Genomic DNA, 19,765 nt, shown 5'->3' on the forward strand with positions numbered 1-19,765 from the left:
CTCTTATTTGCTGGAGAAGTGGTTGTCTCGATCTTGTTACTCTGTGAAGTTGAATTAGAATTTTGTATTCTTTCTTTCGACTTGTCTATAAAAATTTGTTGTTGTTGACTTTTCTATAAAAAATTGGTTAATGGCCCCTCTTTGAGTTCTAAACCTCGCAGATTCATGGGTTATTACTGACCCTAATTTTAAGCAGATTCACTAGCCTATATGCCCCTCGCTTGTTGCCGTATATCTCATATATGGAATCAGAGGTTGAATGATGCCCATAATTGTCGTGCATTTATTTAATTCTCTTCTTACACGGTCAAGTAAGACCACACTTAAGATTGGCTATTTGAATAACTCTGTTAATTCTTGAATCAACACGGACAAGAATATCAAAGCACCAAAATAAACTAACGAGGTTATTGTAACACGTGGAACCATCCTATGTGGTGGAGGCTACAGATCACAAAAATATGAAATAATTGATTAAAATTGTAAGACTATATAGTTAAAATTTATTCTAGAGATTTACCACACTGAACATACGACAGTACTTGACAAATGGGTTCATGAGAAGAACAGAATTTATCTTTTTTGCTTGCATTTGGATTTGTAACACGTTTTATGACTTCCCAAGTGCAGTAGAGTATGAGAGGGAGCATTTTCTTACACAGAATTATAAGAGGGAACTAGAAGTTACAGAGAAAATTTTGACATAACTTTGTGGAAGTCTTTAAAACTAACAATATGCACTTGTAGCTTTTATGGAGTCTTTACCTGTTTCTTCACAAAGGGACTAAAGTAGACTTTCCGGCAACTATAGCAAAAACTATGTCCCAATTTTTTTTATTTGTTCTGAGACGTCAACTTCCTCTTTCGCTTCAGACATTAATATCTAACTGAATTTGGCTGTTCCCGGGAATTTGTCTCAACTTTTTCCCTAATCTCCAACATATTATGCTTTTCTAGGATCTGCAAGTAGTTGGGTTCTTGAAGTTTGTGTTTAGCAAGTTTCTATAATGCAGCAGAAATGCAACTCACACTTGCGCTCCTAACGTTGTAGTCTCCCGCACTTCTTTTCCGTAATTTTGATAACAATATCTCCAACATTCGACTTTTCCTTCATGTAAGCTGTCACAATTTTACCTCTAAAATTTATGAAGCTTGTAAGACTAAGGTGATTGATCCTCATTATTTCTCCCCTTTCTTCTTTGTATTAAGTGTTAACAGTGTTATGACTGATGAAATGATTCAGTCTGTACTTGTGCTGTCTCATATCCACCGTTGGTAGTTATTTGTCCCCCTTACTTTATTTACAAGCAATGCTTGCAACTCTGCATAGACATCCAGGGCCACAGCTTTCCACTGGCATTGAATAGGCTGTTGCACCATAGGTGAAGCAAAGAAAATAGAAAGAGCAGAGTGAAAGACTTCCGTGTTTCTAACTGTTTAATGGGTCAGTACCCTACCCAAGGTGCATTAAATATCTATAGAAGAATTCTATTCTTTTTCTGCATGTATTGTGCATATCATCGACATCCATGAGGAGGCTTATTTCTGGAAAGCCTACCCATAGGCGTGTATGTCATCCTATATTTACACTATACTGTCCTTACTGTAAATTGGAATGATGCGTTCTATTTGGGTTATTTATTTGTTTATTTATTTTTGGTTCTCCATGGCTCGCTTACAGTTTGTTGTTCTTGTATCCTTATAACCAGGGAGACCGGGCAACTCCAAGTTCTAAGTGCCCACCACCAATCTGGAGGAGTATGTCAGTTAACCCACTTTTTCTATCTGTGAGTTCGATTGGTGCATTAACTTCTTATACAATATCCTGTCAGGAACGATCTGTTTCAACTATTCTTTACCTAGTTTCTTTGCAAGACCTTACAAATTGCCCCTTTAGAGTGGTGGATGAAATAAATCAAGGTTAGTTATATATTTTCAGTATTTGTTATTCTTAATGAACTGGATGCAAGAAATCATTTTGTACATTTGTGCTTCAAGGAATGGATCCTATCAATGAGAGGAAAATGTTTCAGCAATTAGTGAGAGCTGCCAGCCAACCCAATACACCGCAGTAAGAGAACTCTCTTTGCTCTTCTATTCTCATGATCGTTTTACCATTATCATGTCAAAACAACAGCAATTTATGTGCTTATGTACTTGTGATAAATGAGCTCGGTGTGTATGCTTTTTCCAATCGTTGAAAAACCATCATCTTTGGGATTTCTGGGAAGATATCTGCCGATTGTTTTTACCTCTTCATGAAATTTAGTTTTTAAGAATGACCTTTGATGTAGGACGAATATGGAGTTTGTATAATCTGCAGCAATTTCGCCTATCCGTTTCTTTAAGATTAAGAGGGGAAGAAGTTTATTTGAAGGTCTCCAGATTGTTTTAGAACTGCTTGGTTCAGATGACAAAAGACATGGCTTCGAAAAGGAGATCAACTAAATGAGTACTAACTCTCTTCTAATACTTTGTTGTACCGGGTTAACAAGGGCTAACCCGCTTTATTCACTACAGTACCGGAACAGAACAATCTCATGCCATAAGAAAAGCTATGGGGACATCTGTTCGGAAGGAGATATTTATTAAATAATGATAGCGGCATTACCCCTAAACTTTAAGAACACACAAATAAATCATGCAAGACTTCTTAGAATTAGTAGTTTATATCTGTGACAAAGGTAATGATTTTGTAAAGGCATAATACATAAACAGGCACTCAATCCTGGCCTCAGCTGGCAACTAAACACTCCAACTTTGAGAATGCACATCTAGAGTCTAGACACCTTTACTCGTCTCCACTGTGTCGGTTGAACACTCCAACTTACAAAATGATCATCTAGACACCTCCAAAATTTATGTGCCACGTCAGCATCGGGTGTCCATGAGACACAGTGTGGACAAGTCGAGGTGTCTATATGTGCATTTTCAAAGTTGAAGTGCTAACTTGCTAGCTAGGCCAAGTGTGAGTGCCTGTTTACGTATTATGCCTTTTGTAAAAGGAGATTTTTCATTAATATTTCTCTTTGTATATTGCATTCGCATTCCTCGGTGATCTACTTTGAAATTCTGCTTGAAGTAATCAAACAAGTTCCGTTTACACTTCGAGAAGTCAGTATTTTGATAGTTGTATCCTGCCACCCACCATGCAGATGCCCCTGTTAACTTCGAATTATTGATAATCATATTTCTTCTTTATTTTGTATTATGGCTAAACACTAAATTCCCTTGTTTGAGTTAGATTCTAGTATCTGATTGGTAACTTGGTCATCGAATGTGCATCTAACAAAGTTAGGCAGAAAACTGTTATAGTAATCAGCATTTAGTAAATGTAATAGATATTTCTGTGTGTGTGTGTGTATATATATATATAGGTAGAGGTCCAACCAAAACCCCCCATCATGACGAGGTTATTATAACCATGATGATGGATTAAACTAAAAAATAAAAAATATGGTGAGTCCTTTGTGAGAGATCCCTTTGCAAGTGTTATCAGACGGGCATAGACACCACTGATGGCCAAGCTTCTGCATAAAGGACGCAGATATAAATACAAGGGATCCATTTATTTCCAACCCGTCTATGGTGAGAAATGTCAAATTGTTCTTTTTATGGACGAGATATTTTGTTTCAAGTCTCGAACTCTAAACTACTCTATGCATGCACAGTTTTTGATTTCTCATATTAACGTGAATCCATATTGGTTTATTTTGTTGGGTGGTCATTGACTGTTATGCCGATTCCCCTGCATATTTTGGAGAAGTTGATGTTTCTAGTCCTTGTCCTACTACTAAAACATCCAGCTTTTCTTCTGATTCTGTCAAATCGTTTGCAGGTGCTTCTTGCTTACTCCAAAGTTGCTGCCAAATCTTGAATACAGTGAAGCATGCAGCATTCTGACTGTAATGAATGGGCCCTGGATTGAGCAGCCATCCAAAGGTTTTCTACCACTTTTTAACCAATACCATATGGTTGTAGTCATAACATAAATCGCGCACTAAATGCCTTTCTTCTGGTGCTAAATTGCAGTTTGGAGTGGTGGAGAAAGCTGGAGGTCTGTGATGGGATTAACCTCTGTTGCCGCTGACTAGAATCAGCAACACTCGTGGTAGATTCGACCGGGAACTATCTATAAGAAAAATTTACAATTTTTCAGTTGATCTTCTTTTGCCCCGTTAAAAGCTGAATCATGGTGGCTCAGCTACTGTTTTTGAAAAATCTGTCTATACTGGCTCTTATTCTTAAGTGCATAGTTCTTTTGTACGCATAATTCATAGCAGGCTAACCTTGTTTATAGTGACGTAGAGGTATTCCCTCTGTTCGAACTCCACAATAACCTGTCCTCCATTGTCTGTTTATATTCAGAAATTGTTTACTTCTAGAAGATATCTATATCTACTCCTGTATTGATATGAATGTCTTTCTTTCTACTTGATAAAATGAATGTCTTCCTTTCTAGTGTCCCTATCAAGACTAGATAAAGAAACTTTTTTATTTTTATTTTTTTATTTTAATGTTGCGAATATTTTTGTCTAAATATTATTTTCATATGAAGATCTAGATCTTCCATCTGTTCCTCTTATTTCAGCAACAACCAGCTAGGGACGCACAAAATTGAGAAAACTAATTCGATTGTTGCTCCTGGTGTTCGACGCAAAAAAGAAAATAACAAAAATTACACAAACCAGATTTCCTCCACCTCCCAAACACGTGAACGGATTCTTCAACATATTTTCAAATTATTCCACGATTGAAGACCATAGTTCCAAGGCTTGGAATTAAAAGGAAATTGATTTGATAGTAGTTCAAAAAATGTGTAGCAAATATTTTTAAAAAGTGAATTTAAAACATTTCACTGGAATTACGGTATGTTGTTCAAGTATACTAGTGCTGAGTTGTATACTCCAACATCACACTCATTCAGCAACAAGTGTTTCTTCTTCGATTTTCAGCTTAGAAGTGCGATCAAATGCATCTCAATCTGCTTTCCATGCGATTAAATTCAAGTACGAATTTCCCAAAAGTACTCCCTACCTTTGTGGGGTAGAGAAACTGTTTTTGATACACCCTCGAATTAAGAATTTTTTTTTTCCAGAACATGTTTGAAAAATACAAAAGTAAAAGAAGCTAGATGAAAATATCGAAGAAAAGAAACAATATTTGACAGCAAAAGTAGTAAAGATAACTAAAGCAAAAGAATCAACAATAGCACTAAAACTGAAGATTAAATAACAAATCTCTAAGTAGAAATTTCAAATTCAAGAGTTTCAAGTTCCAAATTCAAGAGTTTCAAGCTCAACAATGTGGATCTTCAATTTCCTCCACTAAAATCCTTCAAGACAACGATTTTTCCAATTCTAAGCCCTTGAATGAACAATAAATTAAAATCAAAGCACCAAACTAACGCAACTCTTTAATTCACCAAACTAACATAACTCTCAAATAAAGAGTTGAAGTAGTTGATAGTTTTATAAGCGGTGAGTAACAATTTTTGTTTCTTTTATAAAAAATTATGGTGAAACAACCGGTATAAGTGTAAATGATTTGCCCTACATATTATTTTCACCCTCTCCTAAAAAACTTTATTCTGAACATTTGTTGTCCCATAAACCAAATAAACACCACAACAATATATCAGTGTAATCTCACAAAAGCGGGGTCTGGGGAGAGTAGATGTATGCAAACCTTACCTTGAGAAGGTAAGATAAGTTGTTTCTGAGTGACCATTGGCTCAAAGAAAGAAGAAAAAGAGGCAGTAGCAAAAATAAGAGAATAAGGTTGTTACATCCCTTATCTCAGAACTAAGGTTAGACTCGTATCGTTGGAGTTTTAGTGGAAAAACTGAAGTGGAAAAACTGAAGGTCTGAACGTTTTCCGAAAATGGTTGACAGGCCTATTTCGGGAAACCGTAATCCCTTTATTAGTTAGGAATTTGAGAAAGTACCCTTAATAAAAGTTGAAGTACGTAGAAATACCTTTCCAACCATATAAGGAACAGGCCTATCAGAGATTAGAACAAGGACATATGATCGTCTCAAGATGGAAAATAGTAAGGCACTTAAGATTAGATAGAATCGGCTTAGCTTTCGATACGTCTTCCTTCCAGCCCAATTTTGTAAAAATCCGTTGAGAAGTTGAGAAAACTTAATGAAATTTGTAGCCCTTTGAAATAGCTTTTCAACGGTATATTGTGGAGCCCAAACAGAGCTTTGTGCTACGAGTTATGCCCATTTTACCGAATCTTTTGTCAGAATGGCCAAGGGTGCCGCGCCAAGCCAAAATCACATAAAAATGTAATTTTCATCAGGTCCTGTAATATAGGCCTAGTGCACCACCAAATTATGCCTAAAACGTCTTTTTTTCGAATTTTATATGTACCAAACTCCGAAAAACTTTTCCCACTTTATTCTAAACCGTCTTTTTGGAGAGAAAACACCCTAGGGCTTCCACAAAGCATCCAAGGTTAGTTCTTACTCAAACCCCATTGATTATTACATCAATCTAACAAAGATCAACACTAGAATCCTAATCTATTCCATAGATTATCGATTGAATCATCGTCTTGGACAAAAGAACCCTAGAATCTGAATTCAAGAGGATTGAACTTCAAAAGGTAATACTTCTACTCTCTAATCACTTATAGTTGTGAATTAATGAGTTCTTGGGAGAATCGTAAATGGGTTTGATAGAGAGTAACATATGAACTATGTTAGGGTTTTGGATTATTAACTTAGGATTGTTGTAGTCATATAGATGATGAAGAATGATGTTACTTTCATCAAATTGAGATTGTAGAATCACCTAGAAGTAATAGAATGGGAACTGGGTGAAGAAAACACCATTAATGAAGGTTGTGGAGCTTTATGACCATTAAGTGCTTGATAAAATGCTTAGGTGACCAAAGCATGGATATTATTACTAATATGGAATCCCTTTGACTTGTGTTGCTATAGATTAAAGTTGAAAGGGTTGACGAACGTTATATTACACTCAAAGGCTGGAATTAAGGTATGTGAGGCTAACTCTCAACGTTTGGGAATGTTACGCCACATTATTTTACAACGTTACTAATTGTCTCAGAAATATAGTTAAGCTTAGTTCCTTGAATAGTTGCAGAACTTCTATTCTCTAATTTCGTAATTCGTTTATGACTTTTATTCCGAACGTTGTGAGCTCAGTACATAATTGATATAGACTCCTGTTAGATACCCATGAGTCTTAGTCTAGAATACTCAGCATGTTTATAAATAGTCAAAGCTTCAGTTTCCATAATCAGTTCACGAATACATGTCTGAGTGAATCATTGCCCAGTATGTTAGTGTTGTATCTTTCAGCATGATTCTCAGTTCTTTTATGTAAATTGTTTAATGATGAACACCTGTGGTATTGGGCCTAAAGTTGCAGTTATGTATATGTATACTTGGGCCTGAGGCCGCAGTTTGCGCATATATATATTGGGCCTGAGGCCGCAGATTATTTACTCAGATAAACAGGTGATTCCTCATTCAGAACAGGAAGTATTCATATCTTTACTTCCTTATTTCAGTTATCAGTTATCAGTTCAGTTTCAACATTTATGATTCTTTCTTTCAGTTGCTTTACATACCAGTGCAATTCAAATGTGCTGACATCCTTTTTGCCCAGGGCTTGCATCTCGCGATACAGGTAACGATTTACAGGTTGACGATTCTTCTTGCTAGGACCTGTAAGACAACCACGTTAGATAAGGTTAAGGACTCCTAAACCTCTAACCTACAGTAGTATGTATTAGTTAATAACTTAGCCGACTAGAGGAAGTCTTGTCTATACAAACTATGTATCCTAATAGAGATAGTTCACGTCTGGTACTTTGTAGTCCTCTAGGGCTCTTCGTTGTGTTATATAAATACACATAGCATGTACCGTGTAATTTATTCAAGAAGAGTTTTAAGCTACTGTATTATTATTTTCTTCATGGTATCAAGAGCATAGGCTCAATTAAAAATGATCCTGAAGTTTATCTTCCTCTCAAAACAGCCATGTCATCTTCCTCCAACACCGCCCTAGCCCTTTCACCCACTTCACTTCACCGACTTATTTCAATCTGTCCAATTAAACTAAAACCATCAAACTATCTTGTTTGGAGGACACAAATCCTTCAGCTTATGCAGACTCTGAAAATTGACAAAATCGTTAATGACGATCCTCCGTTGGATACTATAGAGAACGAGAAAGAACAAAAGAGTCCAACGAGAAAGAACAAAAGAGTCCAAACCCAAAATTCACTGAATGGCAAGAACATGGCGTTCTTGTTCGAAGTTGGCTTTCTGGAACAATGACAGAAGAGTCAATGTTCCTTATTATAGGATGCTCAACTACAAAACAAATATGGGACTGTCTTGAGGATACTTACCTACAAGCAAGCAAAGATAAAGAGTTTCAGTTGAAGCAACAACTTCAAACTGTGAAACTGGGATCCAAGTCCATTGATGAATATATCAAGGAGTTTAAAGGAATTTGTGATAGTCTCATGGCTATCCACAAACCATCGGATGAAGATAGCAAAGTCATTAATTTGCTAGAGGACTTGGGAGCAAATACAAGACCCTTTGCACTGTAATGTTGGGTAAACCACCATACCCTACTTTTAGCCAGTTTGTGACTGCCCTCAGAGGGTTTGACATGAGGGAAGACGAAGAGGAACAAACACCGTCACCTAATTTTGATTCAACTGTGGCTTTCATGGCACAGAAAACTCAAGGAAGAGGTCGTGGAAATTCCTTTAGAGGAAGAGGAAATCAAAGAGGCAGAGGCAATAGAGGAGGATTTAATCAAAGGCAATATAATACACAATCAACTGGACTAAGTTCCCCGAAAGAGAATTCCAAGAATAATGCTTGTCAGATCTGTGGAAGAAACAACCATGCAACACTCTCTTGTTTCTATAGATAGGACTACTCTTATCAGGCACAACAAGAAGTACCCCAAGCTCTAGCAGCTATATCACTTGGTGATCAACGTGATAATCATCTCTACATGGATTCAGGTGCGACCAATCACATGGTACACACTTCAGGTACTCTTACAAATTCATCTCCATTTAAGGGAACTAATTTGGTTATGGTAGGAAATGGTGTTAAACTACCAATTACACATATTGGAGATAAAAATATTGGAGCGAACCTATATTTAAAGGGTGTTTTCGTTGTGCCTAAACTAAAAAAGAATCTTATCTCTGTTAGTAAATTTGTTCAAGATAATGCTTGCTCTCTTAAGTTTATTGATGAGGGTTTTATTGTTAAGGACAAGAGAATGGGAATAGTTCTGGCAAAAGGGAATAGAAGACAAGACTTGTACGCATTGGAAGAAAGTTTACATAAAGCTTTGGCAACTATGAAAATAGAGAAGAACTCAGACACCATCTGGCATCAACGACTAGGACACCCACACTTAAGAATTCTTACTTTTCTGCATAGCAATAAGATGATTGATGTTAAGACTTGGAATAAAAACTTTTCAGTTTGTAGTAGTTGACAAATGGGAAAAAGTTGTAAGTTGTATTTTCAAGTTTCAAATAAGAAAGATCTTGAGCCATTAGAACAAATACATAGTGATTTATGGGGACCAACCCTTATTGCTTCCTCACAAGGAATAAAATACTATGTTATCTTTGTTGATGATTGTACGCGATTTACTTGGATTTACCCCCTAAAGAAGAAGTCTGATTTTCTACCCATTTTTATGACCTTTCACAAATTAGTAGAAAATCAATTTTCAAGGAAACTTAAAGTGTTTCAATGTGATGGGGGAGGAGAATTCAACAGTCTAGATTTTATTACTTAGTTGGCTTAGAATGGTATCAAAAGACAAATTTCTCGTCCACATACTCCTGAACAAAATGGAGTAGCAGAAAGAAAACATAGACACATCGTTGAGACGGGCTTGACTCTACTCTTTAATGCAAATCTACCATTGTTTCTTTGGGTTGAAGCTTTTATGACCGCGGCGTTTTTAGTCAATAGAATGCCTACCTCTACATTGAGTATGCAATCCTCATTCTCTAAGTTATATGGAAAGACGCCGGATTACAATACCTTGAAGGTTCTTGGTTGCGTGTGTGTTTTCCGTACCTTAAAGGACAAAATAGGAATAAGTTCCAACCCAAAACTTTCCCATGTGTATTCATATGATATAGTCTACTTCACAAAGGCTATAAATGCTATCACCCTCAAACAAAGAAAGTTTTTATCTCGAGGCATGTGATTTTTGATGAACTTGTCTTACCTTATGTGTCTACTAGCGATGTTTTGTCTGCAGATTCTAACAGTTCACATCTCACAACTTTGAATGAATTTTTGAAGCAACATTTTACGCCACCGGCTAATGAAGTTTTGGAGAAACATTCCGCCTAACTACGACTAATCTTGATCGTACGGCGAGAAATTTTTTACTCTCCAAACAACCTCTACATTGATGTAATTAAATCCATCGTAAACGCGTATGTTGTGTCCAGCAGATTCGACTTTGCACAAAGCATTCTACACACAATTCGACACTTCTACTTCTATATCCTACTCCGCGGCCTCGACACCACTTGATGAAGCTCCAAACAGCCCATCCCCTCCTGATATTAGCTCATCACCTTCTTCGATACAATCAGCCCCTATCGATTTCTCTAATATTTCAAGTATCGATCATTTTCCTTCTCGTATCAGCTGCTTAGTGAGCCCCAGTTCCCTCGGGGTGTTATCATACTTTCAGTCTTTATATTAGTTCTGTCAGTGAGGTATGTCGGGAGCCTTGTCCCGCTAAATAGTTAGTAGTTCAGTACTCTTTAGAGGCTTCGTAGAGTATAGTCCAGTCAGTCAGATGTTTTGCATCTTTTGGTGTGAGCCTTGTCAGTTACTTATTCAGACTTATTCAGTATTTCTACATTTATGATATTTCAGTCAGACTTTTAGTAGATCAGCATGTGTCAGTGTATTCCCGCATTTAGTATGTTTGATATCACGTTGATTCGGCCAAATGGATTGGTTCGCTCGGTCACGTACGCATAATCGCGAGTGCCGTGTTACACCCAGGCGATGGTTCGGGGCGTGACAAAGGTAACCAAGGCTAAAGAAACAATAGCAAGAAGAAGTAAAATAATAGTAAGATAATAAGGTAACCGAGGCTAAAGAAACAACATGTAGTAATAAAAATCTAATAAAAGAGAATAATAGGATACAAGAATAATGCTAAAACTCCGGGAATGGAAAAGAAAATGCGTCTGATTACTCACTATCCTTCTACCTTAATTCTTGACCTCAATACCATTCCTATCAAGGGTCATGTCCTTAGTGAGCTGAAGTCGAGCCATGTCCTACCTAATTACCTCACCCCAATACTTCTTCAACTTACCGCTACCCCTCCTCAAGCCCATAACGGCCAACCTCTCACACCTCCTTACCGAGGCATTCACACCTCTCCTTTTCACATGCTCAAACCATCTCAGCCTCACTTCTGGCGTCAACCTTGTACTGGATATCTGCATTCCTAATCTTATCTATCCTGATGTGGCCACACATCCATCTCAGCATACTCATCTCTGCTACTCTCATATTCTAAATATGTCAGTTCTTGACTGGTCAACACTTCACCTCGTAAGCATAGTCGTTCTAATCACCACTCTGTGGAACTTACTTTTAAGTCTTGACATCACATTTTTATCACACAGAACACCGGACGCCAGCCTCCATTTCATTTACCCCACCCAATACGATGTGACACTTCCTTGTCAGTCTCTCAATTACCTTACTGACCCTAAGTACTTGAAACTTCCACTCTTGGGGATGACCTGTGAGTCAAGTCTCAGGTCCACGTCCGTTTCAAGAGTCGCGTCACTGAATTTACACTCCACGTATGCAGTTTTATTCCGACTCAACTTGAAACCTTTCGACTCAAGGATCTGTGTCTCCAAACCTCTAGCCTCTCGTTAACTCCGCCTCGCATCTTCTTAATCAATACGATGTCATCCGCAAATAACATGCACCACGAAATCTCCCTGATGTGTCGCGTCAGTACATCCATTGCCAAAGCAAATAAAAATGGACTAAGAGTGGATCCCTGGTGCAACCCCCTCACTACTGGAAAGTGTTTCGAATCTCCTCCCATAGTCCTGATCCAGGTCTTAGCACCTTCATACATATCCTTAATCACCCTAATATAAGCTACAGGAATACCTCTATCCTCCAAACATCTCTATAGAATCTTCTTTGGGACTTTGTCGTATGCTTTTTCCAGGTAGATGGAAACCAAATAAACACAAATTTTAACAAGTCTTGTCCACAACTGTATTGTATTATAATGTGGTATGTAGGTTGAATTTTATCCCTATTGAGAGTTTATATCATGCAAATTAATGTAAGATATATGTTTTGCGTGTATACTTTCTAAAACTTCACCATTATCGAGTGAAGTTCATTTTCACTTTGATTGTTAATTCTTAAAGTTAATTATTTAATCAGGTAATTTACAATACTCTAATGCTCATATATAATCCAAGGGGTCGTTTGGCATGATGGATACGAAAAATAGTTTTGGGATAAAAATTTAGTATCGCCTTGTCCCTCGTTTGGTTATTAATCCTGAAATAAGTTGTCCCACTAATAAAAAAAGTACCAGGATAAGTTATCCTTGGTTGGGATGGAATACAATCTCAGGATTAGTTATCCCATGATAAAACAATGAAAATGACACAAATAGCCCCGAGGTCCCTCAAACCCTTTTTCTACTAAATAAACTGGAGGGTATGCTTGTAAACAAACAATGTTCTTTAGAAATTATGCAATGCATGTTACTTTAAATACAACAAACTAAACAATTTCAATAAGATATAATATCAGGATAACCAATTTCAGTATAACTAATCCCTGCTTAACTTGTTTTTACACCAAACAAGCCCTATTAATATTATGATGCCTCCCTATCCTCTTCGCAAATCAAACGACCCCTAATGATGTATTTTCATCCTCTCCCAAGGAACAATAGAGGACCTATATGTAAATAAATCAAAATCTAGTAGGTCAAATCACATATTCTGTTAACTTCATTGGGTCAAAATGGGTAAATCTATAATATACCTTACTAGACAACCTCTCTTATCTCATTATCAACATACAACAAATGGATAGGCATATATAAATGAATTTTGATTATTCACCACAATCCCTTCACACTCAACAACAATGGCTTCCACAGCTACACCTTCTACTCTCACTCTATCTTCACTTCTTTCACAAGAACTCAACCCCAATTCTCTACTTTTTAAACCAAAGCCTCTCTTTTTAACACCCCACAAATCTTTTTGTCTGCATCCACTAATTATCCAATATAGAGAAAGGAAAAATGGAGGTGTTGTTGTTGCAGCAATGGCTGCTGAAGCTGAGGTTGAAGAGGCTGCTGTTGATGAAGAAGAAGAAGAAGGGGCTGTTGCTGTTGCAATTCCAACTTCTAAGCCCAAGAAAGGCAAAGCTGCATTGCCCTTGAAGAGGGATAGAGTATGTTGAACAACTCATTGTTTTCTTCTTGATTTTATGGATTTTAGATAAGAAAGGTTGTTGTTTTTTGTTGTGTTATATGTGGATTTTGCTTAATTTTTTGTGTTTTTGATTCTTCTGATGATGATATTACTATGAAAGTAACTTCCTTGCCCATGGAGAGGGAGTGTTTGTGGAGAAACTCATCTTTTTCTTATTGATTTTAGATAAGAAAGATTGTTTTATTTTTTGTTGTTTTATATGTGGGTTTTGCTAAATTTTGTATTTCTTGATTCTTGTGATGATATTCCTATGAAAATAACTTTTTTGCCCCTAAAGTGGATAGAGTATGTAGAAACTCTCCATTTTTATGGATGTTAGATATGAAAGATTTGTTTTTTTCTCGTGCGATATGTGGGGTTTTGCGTTTTTTTTTTTTTTTTTTTTTTTGTGGAGGGGGGGGGGGGGGGGGGGTAATTCTTGATTCTTGTGATGGTATTACTATGAAAATGACTTCTTGCCTCTAAAGAGGATAGAGTATGTAGGAACTCTCCATTTCTTAATAATGTTATGATGTTAGAACTTAGATGACAGAGGGGTCTTTGTTGGTTTGTATCATATGTTGGTTTTGCTAAAGTTCTGTATTTATTGATCTTTGTGGTGATGTTACTATCAATATGACCTGTTTTGGAATTTCTTCGTTCATTTTTTATGGGTGAACTTGTCTGAATTTGTTTGCTTATGTAAATTTGGTCTGTACTGATTTAACCCCCGAAGGTCTGTTTGGTGCGATGACGAGATAATTCAGTAGTTCATTATAATAGTAGGTGATTTTCGTAGCATATCTAAGCCTTGGTGGTCTGAGTGGGAAGTAGCAGGTAGTCGGTGGATTAAATTGAGGTGCACGAGCTTGCTCGGACACCATCAATAAAATTATAATTTTACTAAGATTAGGGAGTGGAACTAAGTAATACGTGAATTACAATATCATAGCAAGGGAAAGAAATAGTATTAAGGGAAGATTGTATCTATATTGTGGTTGGCAAGTCACGTCACAATTTCCCAGTCTTACCCAATGCATCATTTGAAAGGAAACTAGTTTTTTATATGCTTGCAGTTGCTGACAAGTTATGAAGGAAGTATTTCCATGACCAGTACTTTCCTGTTTGTATTGGAGGACAAGTTTATCTTATTTTTCTGTTTAATGTAGACTATCTTCCTCCTGTCCAAACATGTGAGGGTTCAGATTAAGTTACTTTTGGTGTAATACTCTTCTTTAAAAAGTGGAATCATGATGGCAAAGATCAAGAAGGAACGGTGAACAATCAAATTTTGATGCAGCAAATGCTAGACCTTGGTGTAGGGGGATTGAATTAGACCATTTGAGCTACCTCATGTTATCCTTGTCCTAGTAGTAAGATATCTGAAGAAATATGCAGTCGTCCGTTGAACATTTCAGATGTTTCTGCATGTGCTTGTATTTTTTCGACCAATAATGGATGTCACTGTACAGGTGAAGAAGTTGAACTGTTTGAGATATCATCTGTATTGATTTTCAAACTACATTTCTGATATACTTTTCCTGTAGCTGTTACCTCAAGCATCAAAATTCTCTCTTTCTCCCTCTATCTCAGTTACCTATTGCTCCATCTGTTTACTCATAAACTGGTTACTTCTTTTTCCATAACAATTAGACGCGGTCTAAGAGGTTCTTGGAGATTCAAAAACTAAGAGAAATCAAGAAAGATTATGACTTGAAAACGGCTATAGAACTGCTCAAACAAACAGCTAGCTCAAAGTTTGTTGAAACAGCTGAAGCCCATTTCCGGCTTAATATTGACCCAAAATACAACGATCAGCAGCTTAGGGCAACTGTAAGTTTTCGAAGATTTCATTCATCATCATTATTTCAAAGTTTATATGGAGTGTCTAGTGGTATATTAGTATCTCCAATTGTGATGACTTCTCTATTTCAGGTTAATTTGCCCAAGGGAACAGGTCAAACTGTTAAAGTGGCTGTTCTTACCCAAGGTACTCCTTAAGATATATTTGTGTGAATCGATCATGAGAGTATGCCAAATAAATTGGTCTTCTGTTCTGAAGATTGTGTCGTTAATGCTCTGGAAAGCAAGGCATGCTTTTTGAAAAGCTAGAAGAAAAAGTTGGCATCTGAACTATTATTAATTTCCTGCAGTCACTGGAGTGATCTCTCATCTATAAGGGAATATACCGCACTGTAAATATGTGTTAATATATATGAAATCCATCGCCTTTTACCACTGCACATAAAAAAGTCATATCTGGTTCTTCTCTAGACTACCAAAGACAATCTTCCAAATGTAAAAGTTGGGATGTCTCTTGATTAAATATAACTGAAGACCAACTCATAAAAAGTACTATGCATGAATTACTGGTGTAACCTTTCAATGACGTTGCACTCTAATAGTCATATTTAAGCCTTTTGAGTTTGCATAATAGAAACTGTATCTCTTCATGCAGCGGTGGGAGAAGTGAAGACATAAATATAATCTACCAAGGAAAGTAGATTCCTTAATAGTTGATCTGTTAAGGTTGTTAGTGAACTCCCATGTCATCATAAAAAAAAGGTTGTTAGTGAACTCCTTTTATTGCTTCTAGAAAATATTGTCATTTTTATTTTGTATTAACAAAATGAAAATGTCATTTAACAAAATTGAACATGTGATACAAGTAACTGGGTGTGATAATGTGGAAATGTTCTGCAAACTAGAATAGCAGATATGGTTGTCCTCCCAAATTAGGGCTTGGTTAATCAGATTGTCTAGTGAACTTATAACTTGCATCCTACAGTTTTCTTAATACACTCCAAAGAAAAAGGAGAATTTGAAGAGTTTCCTTTTCTTAAAAAAGATGATCATAGACTTATGGATCTTCCTTTTCAGTGTGATTGTTTCTCTAATTTTAGTGACCCTATCTACTGAATGCACTATGCTGGGCTTTTTTGTATTTGGGATGTCGTCTCGATGGTATTCTAGAACGTTCTGATCTTAAAATATTTCCTCGGAATTGTAGTCACTATTTTGGTATGCTAATTTTGTTGCAGCTAAAATTCTACAGGTGAAAAGTTCGATGAAGCGAAAAATGCAGGAGCTGATATAGTGGGTGGAGAGGATTTGATAGAACAGATAAAGGGAGGATTTATGGAGTTTGACAAATTGATTGCAACACCAGATATGATGCCTAAGGTGTTTCTTATAGTCTTTGCAAATAAAACTGTCTGACTTGCCTTTGGTGTTCAATTTGATCTCCTTTTTCATTTTTATACTCACTTCGACAACCAGCCTATGAACTTCTGTCTCTTGGTTTTGTGAATCTCATATTGAAGTTTGCAATAGGCAAAGAGTGACTGTCTTCGTCTCAAATAGTTCAGCATACCTCAATCCTAAAGTTTTTGTGCATGCGTCTGGGCCTTGTCAACCTGAGTATATACTGCAACAATCCGTAGCTATGGCCTGTTGAAAAGCTCTAGCTGTCCTTCCTTTCTTCTGAGAAAACTTCACAGCTAAAATAATGATTTGGTTGAATGAAACATAGTTTTGTTAAATTTTCACAGAAGCTTCTATCACCAACTCTGCAGTCTTTCTCCGTCATTCAGTTTTCACGTGTTCATACCTTTTGCCTAAGTTGCTCGGACTCGGGTGCGAGTTTCCGATACGGGTAATGATCCGAGTGTCGGATTCGGCAAAATCTAAATTTTAAGATTCGGGGGTGCGGATCTAGGTATATGAATACGGGTGCGGGGATTCGACTAAGAAAATTCAAAATTATAAAAATAGAGCTACAAAGAACACGACCCCTTGAATTCTTGGTTTCTTTCTGTTTGGCCAGAAACATGAAGCAACGAATATGAGACAAAAGGACTAGAATATTGAAGGTATGCCATTTCCCATGTCTTAAATCTGTTTTATCTTTTATTTGAGAAATCAAAATCTCAATTTCCCCCCCAAATTTTTCTGTGGACTCCAGTCAAAGTGTCCGAAGTTGGTTGACCGTATACGAGACGTATCCCGCACCCGCACCCGTCCTGTTTCGAGACGGGTGCGGCATCAAAAACGAAGAGTGCACGCAACTTAGCCTTTTGCTAGGTTGGTGCTTTTAAAATTCCTCAACCGCAATATTGAGCCTAGCTTAAGCTGAGTGATTAATCACAGAGGTTCCCACTCGCCCTTTTTCTATGACCAATAGCCACACTTTCACACCTAAAGTTTTTGTGCATGTGTCTGGCCCTTGTCAACCTGACTATATAACTTAACAATCCGTAGCTTTTTATGAACGAACTCACATGGCCTGGTGAAAAGCTCTAGCTGTATTCTCCTTTTCTTCTGAAAAAACTTCACAGCTAAAAAATGATTTGGTTGAATGAGATGTACAAATTTTGCTGAATTCTCACAGAAGTTTCTATCACTAACTCCGCGTCTTTCTCCGTCATTCAGTGTACACTTGTTCATACCTTTTGTTAGGTTAGTACTCTTAAAATTCCTCGACCTCGAAATTTGGCTAGTCATCAAAGTACATATATTCGAAGCAAACCTTCTTTCTAAAAAAGTTAAATCTTTAAATTTCGTTTTGTGCTCGACGTTTCCATGCTTTAAGTTCCATATCCTGAAACATTTTTCGCATTGTATATTGCATGAAATATGGTCCATCTTGTTCTATCATAAATCTAGTAATGCTGCAGGATGGATGGAAATATTGATTCTAGCTTAAGCTGAGTGATAAATCACAGAGGCTCCCCTTCCCCTTATTTCCATTTTAAGGCTGGCTGAGTTGTCTTAAAGAGTTGCACCTCTGCTGACTTAAAGTTTGTTAGCAGGGGTTACTTGATATTACTTGATAGTCTATTGGTCGGTGTGTTTTGTTGTTTACTGTAGTTCCTGTACCTTCTTGGTACTTTATTAATAATGCTTGACCTTATAAGAAAAAGTTACTTTTGTCTAGAAATTAGTTTTATTTACTCGAACATATCTGTGGCTCATTTTGCATCATTCTTTTGTGCATTCATATGGATATTTTCTCTATTATTTGTCGCAGGTTGCTAGCTTAGGTAGGATCCTGGGACCTAGAGGACTCATGCCAAACCCAAAGGCTGGTACTGTCACTACAAATATACCTCAGGTAAAGTGTGAGTATTTTCTGCTTGTGAATCAAGTTAATCAGAATACTCTCTTTCTTATGCTCAACTTTCTATTTGTAACGGAGGAATGCCTAGATCTTTATATAAATGAAAAATGGAAAAATACATATCCTAGCTGGAAGTCATTCAGAGTTAAGAAAATGTAAAACAACGTGATTAGCGAGTAGGTAGCGATGACTCACTCATTGGGCCTTTTTTCGGTTTTGAGTGGGGTTCTGCTCCTCGAATATGTATTCAAGTATGTAAACTTGTACTTTTTCCAGGCTATTGAAGAATTCAAAAAGGGCAAAGTAGAATACCGAGCAGATAAAACTGGAATTGTTCACTTGCCATTTGGGAAAGCAAATTTCTCGGAAGAAGATCTAATCATAAACTTCATTGCAGCAGTGGTAACTTTTATCTTTTAGCTTCCAGAATAGTTTAAATATACCGTTTAAAATTACTTCAACTACATTTCTTTGAATGACAGAAATCAGTAGAAGCAAACAAGCCATCAGGCGCCAAAGGTGTTTATTGGAAGAGTGCACATGTATGTTCGTCGATGGGGCCATCCATTCGGTTAAATGTAAGGGAGATGCTCGAGTACAAGCTTCCGAATGCTTAATTGACCTACACATGTATATTGTATCTTCTATCATCTACTTAGCTTCTTCGGCAGCTTCCATTTTGAGAGGGTTAGGATACAAAGTAGTTGGAGTTTGAAAGGAGATCGAACGCCATATTGTCAATATCACTGTGGAAGCATTCATAGGCACAGTTGCTAAAAAAATAATCTCGTTTGATTTTGTCAATTTAATGTTAAATTGAGTTCTCTTTAGGTGCTAATGTACATCTCATGCTACGATTTGCAAAAAGGGGAGCTAACTTACATTTCAAAAGTTTCCAACACTGCAAGATTCTCTAATTTGTGGTCATCTCGGAGTTTGTGCAAACAAACCGATGGAGAGAATAAACTCTGAGGGGTTGTTTGGTTGATGGTTACAGTAATGCAGAATTTAGTTATTTCATCTTCGTCGTTTGGTTGCTGGTTAGAGTAATGCAGAGATTGGTTATTTATCTTCTTCCCCTGCATAAAAAATAATGCATAAATCGA

General features: G+C 36.9%; 2 protein-coding genes across 2 annotated transcripts in view; both read left to right on the forward strand.

Annotated features, from left to right (window-relative positions):
• Positions 1-4,387, forward strand: part of LOC132063187 (structural maintenance of chromosomes protein 5) — a 30,689-nt gene extending 26,302 nt beyond the window's left edge. The window contains exons 26-30 of the mRNA XM_059455643.1: positions 1,710-1,758; positions 1,833-1,920; positions 1,999-2,071; positions 3,839-3,942; positions 4,033-4,387. Of these exons, the coding sequence (XP_059311626.1) occupies positions 1,710-1,758; positions 1,833-1,920; positions 1,999-2,071; positions 3,839-3,942; positions 4,033-4,094 (376 nt within the window). The 3' untranslated portion in view covers positions 4,095-4,387. The remainder of the gene's footprint in view (positions 1-1,709; positions 1,759-1,832; positions 1,921-1,998; positions 2,072-3,838; positions 3,943-4,032) is intronic.
• Positions 4,388-13,169: 8,782 nt separating this feature from the next.
• Positions 13,170-19,497, forward strand: LOC132063188 (large ribosomal subunit protein uL1c). Its single transcript, XM_059455644.1, has 7 exons — positions 13,170-13,520; positions 15,194-15,373; positions 15,476-15,530; positions 16,596-16,723; positions 18,570-18,653; positions 18,936-19,061; positions 19,142-19,497. The coding sequence occupies exons 1-7, from the start codon at positions 13,209-13,211 to the stop codon at positions 19,274-19,276; spliced, it is 1,020 nt and encodes a 339-aa protein (XP_059311627.1). The 5' UTR covers positions 13,170-13,208; the 3' UTR covers positions 19,277-19,497.
• Positions 19,498-19,765: the final 268 nt, after the last annotated feature.

The sequence above is a fragment of the Lycium ferocissimum genome, chromosome 7, assembly GCF_029784015.1.
Source record: "Lycium ferocissimum isolate CSIRO_LF1 chromosome 7, AGI_CSIRO_Lferr_CH_V1, whole genome shotgun sequence".
Lineage (NCBI taxonomy): Eukaryota > Viridiplantae > Streptophyta > Magnoliopsida > Solanales > Solanaceae > Lycium > Lycium ferocissimum.

What these genes read in the sequence shown, in the direction of transcription:
- LOC132063188 (XM_059455644.1), top strand. Translation starts at nt 13,209, where the DNA reads ATGGCTTCCACAGCTACACCTTCTACTCTCACTCTATCTTCACTTCTT. An exon ending in CACCAGATATGATGCCTAAG is followed by an intron (nt 16,724 to 18,569) that starts GTGTTTCTTATA and finishes TATTTGTCGCAG; the next exon opens with GTTGCTAGCTTAGGTAGGAT. An exon ending in TCACTACAAATATACCTCAG is followed by an intron (nt 18,654 to 18,935) that starts GTAAAGTGTGAG and finishes TACTTTTTCCAG; the next exon opens with GCTATTGAAGAATTCAAAAA.